General features: G+C 43.3%; 1 protein-coding gene across 6 annotated transcripts in view; it reads left to right on the top strand.

The window, feature by feature from the left end:
* Positions 1–235: 235 nt before the first annotated feature.
* Positions 236–10,587, top strand: part of LOC106609115 (kinesin-like protein KIF21A) — a 44,270-nt gene continuing 33,918 nt past the window's right edge. For 3 of the 6 annotated variants that reach the window (XM_014207551.2, XM_014207550.2, XM_014207549.2), the window contains exon 1: positions 236–615. In XM_014207551.2, coding sequence (XP_014063026.1) covers positions 575–615 — 41 coding nt within the window. In that variant the 5' untranslated portion in view covers positions 236–574. The remainder of the gene's footprint in view (positions 616–10,587) is intronic. The other 3 variants (XM_014207554.2, XM_014207553.2, XM_014207552.2) reach the window with 1 other exon arrangement.

The raw sequence follows: 10,587 nt of genomic DNA, 5'->3' as shown, positions 1-10,587 counted from the left end.
AATCCAACATTTTCCATCAATTGGCCTCTATAATTGGCCTTGAGAAGGTTATCGTTTACCCGAACCGTTTTACATTCGTAAGAAAACAATATACATTCACTTTAATGATTACAATGAATGGTGTTAAATATAGAGCAGCTACGACGTTTCTTCACTCATTCAATGGGGTTGATATTTTCCCACTGTCAGATTTGTAGGGTACATCTCAGAAGGCGTGGCTTGATTACGTTTCACTCCTCCGGTCACACACAGGAGCGGGCAAGTGCATTTTTCTGTCCCTATCACCTAGCAAGGCTGGCCTCTACACGGGAATAATGCGATGTCATTGAAAATGTTACCTCGTATATCGTAGCCTACGTTTATTCAGAATGCGCCTCACCCGAGATATAGCACAGAGAATAGCACACTACTGCTGACTTCGCATTGAAATGATTTGTATAAGGTGGGTGTGAGCTGTGGTGGCTCAAGCGCATCGGTAACGAAGCTGCCTGCTGTAAACCGTTAAATAAAAAGAAAATCAAGCTGTTTATATCGTGGTTGTTCCAGCGGTGACGACCCTCCGGACGTCGTAACCATGAGTGGACAGGACGAAAGTTCGGTGCGGGTCGCATTGAGGTAAGCCTGTGACATTGGATGGTGTTCTGTTCTGTCGGAAAATGATGGTCATCCTGGTCCCGCCTCTCCAGGATAATGTACCTATATTATTGTTGTGACAATGCCGGTGTTGATAAACCACAGCATGGGCTGTTGTAATGGCCTAGTTACGGTGTAATAGCATTAATGTGCGGATAAACATTTGCGCATTGGTTCCAAAATAACGCACAGTAGACTACAATGTGGCAAAGCAATCGACGTTTACGTAGGGATTAGTGATAGCAATATCACTATGTTTCTCCTTGCGTTTATTCTAGGACGCATGTCAAATGTCAAACAGCTAAAGCAGCACGGCCTTGGATTTGTTTTAAGTGTCACCATCAGCCCCCCCCCCCCATATAGACCAACACAATTACCTAGGTAATGTTTCATGGGTTTCCTTTGTTGGTGCTCAAGCTACAGTACACCATTTCTCAATGTCCTGGCTGCAGACATAATAACTACATGGATTTATGAATGAAGGGAGAAAGGGCGGATGTGATAAGAGAAGGCAATACCGCTCGCGTCTGTGTGTGTCATAGATCTGTAATGTCATGTGAGAAGGATCAGTGGAAGACAGACTAAGACCTGTTTACACCTCTCTCTCGTTACTGCAGGCAGACTTTGACCCAGTACTCTGTTTACTAAGTCTCTGTCTGGACTGGGCCTTGCTTTACAAGCCTCTCTCCTGCATATACATGCAGCCATATTCATGAGACAATGTACTAGCAGCAAGCACATCTACATAACATGTTACTGTAGAGACTGTTTTAATTGCAGACATTTCAGGCAGACAGCATTTAGAGTTTTCAAAAACGATATACAACTGTCATTTCACATTAAAAGCATTTAACTGCAAGGACTAAGTACTAATTGCAATGACTGCATAATAGCCACTGAACTGTTGGGAGCATAAGCAATACAGACTGTCCTCAGTGTTAAAATAGCTAGCTCCCCACAACACAATCGCAGACAGACACAAGTGTGTGTAAACCCTGCCCATGTATCCATCTGCATAGAAAGCACATGCCTCATGAATTATTTGCTAGCTTTGTATAAATCAAATCAAATTTTATTGGTCACATACACATGGTTAGCAGATATTAATGTGAGTGTAGCGAAATGCTTGTGCTTCTAGTTACAACTGTGCAGTAATATCTAACAAGTAATCGAACAATTCCATAACAACTACCTAATACACGCAAATCTAACAAGTAAATTGACGTTGCTCTTATATCCAATAGTTCTTCCCGGTTGTATGTAATAAGACTTAAGATTTCCTGGGGTAACAATGTAACAAATAATACATCAAAGAAACAAATACTGTATAGTTTCCTAAGAACGCGAAGCGAGGCGACCATCTCTGTCGGCGCCATTACTGTACGCATTTGCCAGTTATTTTTTCCTCTCTCTCTTTTGCAACTTTAATTTGGTATTTTGTTTCCTCGACAATCAGGCTCCCACTCATTAATCTCATGGAGGAGCCAGTGGAGAGAGTCTATACAGGACAAGACCAACTACTGTATCTAACTGTAATCCCGAAATCGGAGACACGCATAGACTCAGATTATCAGATAGCATGTAATAACATGTTCATAATATGTTTATAACATGTAATATGGGACCCTGAGTTTGAAAAACTCTGGGTTTTTGTTCTAAATCCCCCACACACCATTGCCTCTTCACCTGCCCCTGGGCCCTGATATGAACTTTGGTACCTGCCACTAATCCAAGTGTCCAGTGTATGGGTCAGCAAGCAGATCCCTTAAGCACGCAGTAAAGGGATACTTCCCTGACCCTGCACCTTACTGCTCTCTCTGCTATTCTGAGAACTCTGGCCCAGCAGACCAAAGCTCACTTTATCACATTATGTACACATCCACTCACGGCACCCACACGCTGGCACATTCTTGCCAAGTCCCTCTCTAAGCCTGTAGCTCGCTTTTCCTTTCTCTCCCTCTACCTATCCCTGTCTCTCTCTCTCTCTCTCTCTCTCACACACACACACACACACACACACACACACACACACACACACACACACACACACACACACGACAGCCGTTACACTGGCTCATAAACAGATAGGCACTGTTTTTTCTTCATGAAACCCTCAGACAGACACAGACCTCCAGTACAAAATGTTACACACACTCCTGAGATCTAGAGAGTCATTTCAGAGACAGCCCTGTCTCTGTCTAAGCCTGTTTTCTGCTGTTGCCTTGGGTCCATTAGGCTGATTGTCCATCTGTCTCTGTATCAGAGGAGTTCTTGCATGGTAACATCAGCTTTGTCTGCCAACCTGTCTCAAGGATAATGCTATTATATAGGACATTTCATATTCTGATATAATGTAATACTTGCAGCCTGGTGGCCGCCAGATCTGTATGTGCTTGCCTTGATCCAACCCTACTGACTTGAAAGCACATAATAAGTACATATCTGGCATCCAAGCTAACTTACTTCAAATACAAAAACATGACACAAAAAGTTAAAACATCCACTTAATCATTCTTGTCATGACTTTACAACATAGTCAAAGCTGCTATCGTTACAACTACATTGTACATTAGCCTTGACGAGTTATAGTAATATCCATAAGAGAACCCCCCACCCACTATTCAATTTTGAGTTTGCATCCCCCCACTGTAATTACTTCTGTGTGGTGGTGGAGACTGTAGAGCAGCAACCAAGTACCTGTTTAAGACAGGTTGACTGACAGGTTTTCACTGACTTGTAGCATTTGAAACAGACACCACACACACACACTGTCACGGCTGTCGTAAGAACGGGACCAAGGCGCAGGACTGTGAACCGTTGCCGGAAACTCTGGACTGTGAACTGTCGTCGGAAGCTCTGGACTGGGTACCGTCGTCGGAAGCTCTGGACTGTGAACCGTCTCCGGAAGCTCTGGACTGTGAATGTACACTGGGGGCCGAGTGCGTGGAGCCGGTACAGGTGGCACCGGACTGGTGAGGCGCACTGGAGGCCTGATGCGTGGAGCCGGCACAGGTGGTACCGACTGGTGACACACACTTCAGGGCGACTGCGAGGTGCAGGCACAGGACGCACCGGACTGGGGACACGCACCTCAGGGCGAGTGCGAGGAGCAGGCACAGGACGTACTGGACTGGCAAGGCGCACTGGAGGTCTAGTGCGTGGAGACGGCACAGGTGGTACCGGACTGGTGACACACACTTCAGGGCGAGTGCGAGGAGCAGGCACAGGACGTACCGGACTGGGGAGGCGCACTGGAGGGTGGATGCGTGGGTCTGGCACAGGTTGCACCGGACTGGTGACCGGATCCTCTGGTCGGATGTTGAGCAGAACACACACACACACACACACACACACACACACACACACACACACACACACACACACACACACACACACACACACACACACACACACACACACACACACACACACACAGCGATCACCAATGTAGCTTGTTGTTGTTAGATACACAGCCTGCCTGTGCCAGTTGGCCAACTGCTGTCAGTTAGCGAGGCGTAATGCTTCAGCCCCAGTTTCATGCACAAGGCTCATATGGTCCATTATCATCCTAATGCTATTCAGGTGGAGTTAATGAATGTGACACGTAAAAGTTCAATGTTTTGGCACCAGAAGTGCACAGTCCTGTTTTCACCAATTCATTGGTGCGTTACTGCGACAGAGTCAATCAGTGACTCTCATGAACATATGTTTTCCAATGCTGTTCTTGAACATAAATTACTGGCGCATAGATTTTGGTTAGACTTTTTCTGTGCTTTACACATTTTCATTTTGTGCTCATTACACCTATTTCATGTTTTTAGGCCAGTGCTGTTAAAACACACAGACAAGGCTATAGCTGTCCTGGACACAACTATATTGAAGTATTTATTCACTGGGTAGTAAAAAAAATAAAAAAGAATCATGAGTTCAGTCTAAATGGAATAAACAGCTAGATTTGAGCAATTTGGCCCATGGAAGTGTTAGTATGTTTGATAAAGTAAAGTGTGCCCAGAGGAGCCAGTCAAGTGGTTGTTTCATCAATATCCTTGAAGTGAATGAATTATGCATACCCTCAAGCCTGGAGCTAGGTTACAGTGGTAACAAACAGTGTCGTTTGTTTCAGGTTTCAAGTTGTTCATGTTAGAAGCTAGACAGGCCTTTTACACTATTTCAGGTATAGTCAAAAGAAGACAATTGTTTCAGAAAGCAATAGAAGTTACACTATAACGGATGTGCCTTGTTATGTTAGTGTAATATATTGAGTGTAGCTTCTGTTTCAGATTTTCACGTGGGGCATAAGTCACCAAAACAGCTGCTATTGTGCAATGGGACCAAACCCTCACAGAGTAACATCCTTTCCACTAGTTAAACTGTCACCATGATTAAAAAAAAAAAAAAACATATACCCCTTGCAGTTAAGACACTTTGTAGTACCACAGCTACTTCTAATTTCAGTCCAAGCCTGGTACCTTTTTTAAAACCATGTGGTTATGACTCCAACGCACATGATGCCCCTCTTTGGACACCTTGTTAATGCTGACCATCCACACCTCCCATTGGTTTTTCAGTGTCTATCAAAGCCCAGCTCCTCCTCCTGCTCTTAGCCCAGGGTGGATTATTTTTAGGAGAAGAGTGCACTTCCTGCCACGGCACTGGAAAATGTTATTGTTTTACAGTACATTCATGATACATATGCACGAACCGCAAAACAAATACATGCAAACCATCTGCAGGCACACGTCATGTGATATTGCAACGTGTCCTTACTTACTACGGGAGGCAATAACAATAGTTGCAGTATCTATTCAATTTCATCCACTTCTCTCAGTATACAAGTAAGGCTACGTGTTGTAGCTGAGTCCGTCTGGCTGAGACTTTTCTATATGTATTTTACTCTTAGGCCATAACTGATAACTGAGTACTTCTTTGTGTCTGTGTCGGTGTTGCACCTTGTATCGTTCCCTCGCCTACAGCTTCTTTGTTTATACATATAGAGATGGGTCTCTTGTCTTTCTTCTGTCGACAGGCACTTTACAGCTGAGCTGCTGCACTCAACCGCCAGCCCAGTGATGTAGTCAAGTCACTTAACCTTGAGTCCGTGTCGAGTTCCTAAGTCCCCGGTGTTCGATTCCGAGTCCAAGTCCTTTATACTCGAGGACTACAACATTGCCCCAGTCTGTTAGCCAGAGAGACAGTGTTTACTTTCTAATATTAGTTTTATTTCAGTTTCACACATAGATATGAGATATTTATCTTTCACACAACACACAACAAGATCATCACAACATGCCCTTAAACCCGAACATGACCATAATACAAGCCCTTAAAATGGCACAACAGAATATCACAAGATAAGCTTGTGTTGGCTTGAGGTCAGATACATTAACTTAGCCCAGATTGATAAACTAATGTGTTTTAGGAATCTCACTGGTATCCCATTGCCAGAAGAAAATCATGTGTCTCTCAATTTATTTTCTGCAATTATCACTCTTTGCCCTTGGCAAGGACATTGCAAAAACCTATTGGGTTGTTTTCTCCCATCCGAAATATCTCCAACTCACAAGGTTGTGTGTCTGTTAGTGTCATCCTCTTATCTGGTGTTTTGACAGAGTTCCCTTTGTGGCATAATGTTATTTAACTGCCCTTGTCACAATAGAATGTTTCCACATATGATCGCTGTTATTTTGTGTTATTCATCATAGTGCTTGGCTTGAGGAAGAGAAGATGTGTGTGTATGTGTGTGTGTCCTTTGTCTCTTGTCCTGGTTTCCCCCCTAACTGACAGTGTGAAACCGGCAGCCACAGTGTGGACCCCTGCACCCCTTTTCCTGCTCTTCCCTGTAGCTGCAATGTGACCTCTGACCCAGGAAGCATTAGAGCTGTGGCCACTGGTCAGTGAACCCCACCCCGCCCAGTGTGGTGACCCTGTGAATGGACATCACTCACCCGTGTAGAAGAGCCCTGACAGATTTAACCCAGGTGAAGAGAAGTGTGGGTTCTTGAGTTGCAGAATTCTCTGTCTAGAATTCTCTGGCTGAATCTTCCCCTTCTTTCACTAGTGGCCTTGGTAACTGAAGTGACATAATCTTCCTGTGTGGAGACTGGACACTAAGAGAGACATTTATTCATTCAAAGACCATTTGTTGAAGACATTTTAGGAAAAAGTTTGAGGAAAAAGTTGTTTGGTTTATTTGGTTGGAGGCGTGTATCGTTTGCATCAGTTGATCGTTGTTGAAATCTGCAGAGTTTGTCTTTCTGTGCTCTAAGGGGAAAAAGCCTGTTACTACCTGTTAATCACAGAGCATTGATGTTGAGAATTATCCTATGACTTGCTTCATGATCTCCACTCCAGTACAGTACTTAACAATGGACAGAATGTTCCAAAAAGCAAGTACAATGGACCAAAACTTAGTTAAAGACTGAGCATTAAACACTGACACTGCTGTTGTCACGACTCCTGCCGAGGGTGACTCCTCTCCCTGTTCGGGTGGCGCTCGGCGGTCGTCGTCGCCGGCCTACTAGCTGCCACCGATCCCTTTTTCCCTTTTCTGTTGGTTTTGTCTTTATTGGTTTCACCTGTGTTCCATTAGTATTAGTTGGGTATTTAAGCCCGTTTCCCCACCTGTTCTGTGTGCGGGCTTATTTCTGTCTTTCACTGTGTTTTGTGTAAGTGGAACGTGTTTTTGGGTCCTTGTATTTTTGATTACGCCCTGTTGTTATTTTTGGGTGTATACTCTCTTTGACGGTGCATTTATTAAAGCACGATAGCAAACGCTCTTGTTTCCTGCGCCTGACTCCACACCCACTACATCAAGCGTTACAGCTGTTGTCAGCTGTTATTTTTTGCTGTAGCTATTACTCACAGTGATGCTCTGTAAACGTAGCTTAATGTACGTATTCCCCATTACAACCCTGATATTATGACTCTAAACAATGTGTCAGACAGTGAGTCAGGGGCCTCTAAGGGAAAAAGAGAACTCACACCTGATGTCCTGGAAAAGGCAACTGATGTCCTGAACAGTGAATGATGACGGATGACATCGTCATCCACACACACAACACACAGTGTTTGCCTTTTGCGTTTTGCTTCACAATGTCATAATTGAAACAAACACACAACGTTGGAGCATGAGGACAGAAGCACTTTGTATGAAATCCACTCCATATGACGACAGTGGATAATGTCAGTCATATGACAATGGAAGTAATATTCCCATTTAAGTGCCTTTTTCTCCCCCAGCCCATTTCTTCATCCTCCCCCAGCCCAGCCCATCTCCATCAGAGGCATATCATATGACATCAGTGGATGTCGTCAGATAATGATGATGATGATGATAATAAGAATATTCCCATTAACCTTCTACTGCAGTGGGCTAAATCAGGGTCTACTTTGAAACAAAAGTATGCAAAAGTTTGGACACACCTACTCATTCCAGGGTTTTTCTTTATTTTTACTATTTTCTATATTGTAAAATAATAGTGAAGACGTCAAAACGATGAAATAACACATATGGAATCATGTAGTAACCATGAAAGTGTTAAACAAATCAAAATATATTTTATATTTGAGATTCTTTAAAGTATCCACCCTTTGCCTTGATGACAGCTTTGCACACTCTTGGCATTCTGTCCATCAGCTTCATGAGGTAGTCACATGGAATGCATTTCAATTAACAGGTTTGCCTTGTTAAAAGTACATTTGTGGAATTTCTTTCCTTCTTAATGCGTTTCAGAAAATCAGTTGTGTTTTGACAAGGTAGGGGTGGTATATAGAACATAGACCTATTTGGTAAAAGACCAAGTCCATATTATGGCAAGAACAGCTGAAATAAGCAAAGAGAAATGACAGTCCATCATTACTTTAAGACATGAAGGTCAGTCAATCTGGAAAACTGCAGTCGCAAAAACCATCAAGCGCTATGATGAAACTGGCTCTCATGAGCCTGTCACGGGCGTCGTAAGGATTGGACCAAGGTGCAGCGGGAACATGTATACTCATCTTCTTTATTTTTTATAAAAGAAGGAAAAACAAAAGAAACACATATACAAAACAACAAACGACACTAAACAGTCCTGTCAGGTTCACAGACACAAAACAGGAGACAACTACCCACAAACCCCCATAGCACAAACACCCCTATACATAGGACCTTCAATCAGAGGCAACAAGGAACAGCTGCCTCCAATTGAAGGTCAATCAACAAACCCTAAACATAGAAGTAGAAAAACATAGAAAAACACTAACCTAGAACATAGACCAAACACCTCAGAACACTCTAAACAAACACCCCTCTTACATAATAACATAGCCCAACAAACCCCGAAACACTCTAAATAAACACCCCCCGCCATGTCCTGACCAAACTACAATAACAAATAACCCCTTTACTGGTCAGGACGTGACACCGCCACAGGAAAGGAAGACCCAGAGTTACCTCTGCTGCAGAGGATAAGTTCATTAGAGTTACCAGCCTCGGAAATTGCAGCCAAATAAATGCTTCACAGAGTTCAAGTAACAGACACATCTCAACATTAACTGTTCAGAGGAGACTGCGTGACTCAGGCCTTCATGGTCGAATTGCTGCAAAGAAACAAGCAATTGACATTAGACTGGTGGAAATCTGTCCTTTGGTCTGATGAGTCCAAATTTGAGATTTTTGGTTCTATCCGCCATGTGTTGGTGAGGCGCAGAGTAGGATGATCTCTGCATGTGTAGTTCCCACCGTGAAGCATGGAGGAGGAGGTGTGATGGTGCTTTGCTGGTGACATTGTCTGTGATTTATTTAGAATTCAAGGCACACTTAACCATAGCATTCTGCAGCGATACGCCATACCATCTGGTTTGAGCTTAGTGGGACTATCATTTGTTTTTCAACAGGACAATGACCCAACACACCTCCAGGCTGTGTAAGGGCTATTTGACCTAGAAGGAGAGTGATGGAGTGCTGCATCAGATGACCTGGCCTCCACAATCACCCGACCTCAACCCAATTGAGATGGTTTGGGATGAGTTGGACCGCAGAGTGAAGGAAAAGCAGCCAACAGTATATGTGCTCAGTATATGTGGGAACTCCTTCAAGACTGTTGGAAAATCATTCCAGGTGAAGCTGGTTGAGAGAATGCCATGAATGTGGAAAGCTGTCATCAAGGCAAAGGGTGGCGACTTTGAAGAATCTCAAATATAAAATATATTTTCATTTGTTTAACACATTTTTGGTTGCTACATGATTCCGTATGTGTTATTTCATAGTTTTGATGTCTTCACTATTATTCTACAATGTAGAAAATAGTATAAATAAAGAAAAAACCTTGAATGAGTTGCTGTGTCCAAACTTTTGACTGGTACTGTACAGTACATCACAGAAAACTGAAATATAACAAAACCTTTTGACATAGAAACACCAGATTTTAAATTATGTTTATGAAATCATGAAAAATATGAATACAATTCCACCTATTAGGCCACTAGGTCATTTGACTGCAAAAAAGGGCTGCAGTGCCATTTCCTTCCCCATCCCCTCTCTTCTTCCTCTATCCCTGGGCATCCATTAACCCAGGCTTGTTCTGCTCCAACCCATGTCATAGAGGAGACAAGTTATACAACCTGCTTGCCATAGGCCATTGTACATCAGCTGCCTGCTTCCTTGACTGCTGTAGTTAGTTACATAATGACCATGTACAACTTAACCGCCAAACTGAAGGTACTTTACGAGAGAGAGGAGAGGCTGCTGTAGTGTTTCCTGTAGTTACTGATTCCTGAAGAATAGAGGGCGTAGCTGAAGCTTTTCATTCTTCTTTCAAGGGGACCTTTCAAAACTGATTGAGACACTTGTTGTAAGCAGTACAACAACAGAACCATTTATCGGTGTGTGTGTGTATCAGAAGTTCACTGTAAATTCGGTGTCTAAACTTCCCTGGTCTCAGTTTCAGGTGCAGTGAAGGGCCAGAGAAGGGG

The sequence above is a fragment of the Salmo salar genome, chromosome ssa07, assembly GCF_905237065.1.
Source record: "Salmo salar chromosome ssa07, Ssal_v3.1, whole genome shotgun sequence".
Taxonomy (NCBI): Eukaryota; Metazoa; Chordata; class Actinopteri; order Salmoniformes; family Salmonidae; genus Salmo; species Salmo salar.
Note: the sequence above shows the minus strand (reverse complement) of the source record. Positions and strands in the feature narration are given on the sequence as shown.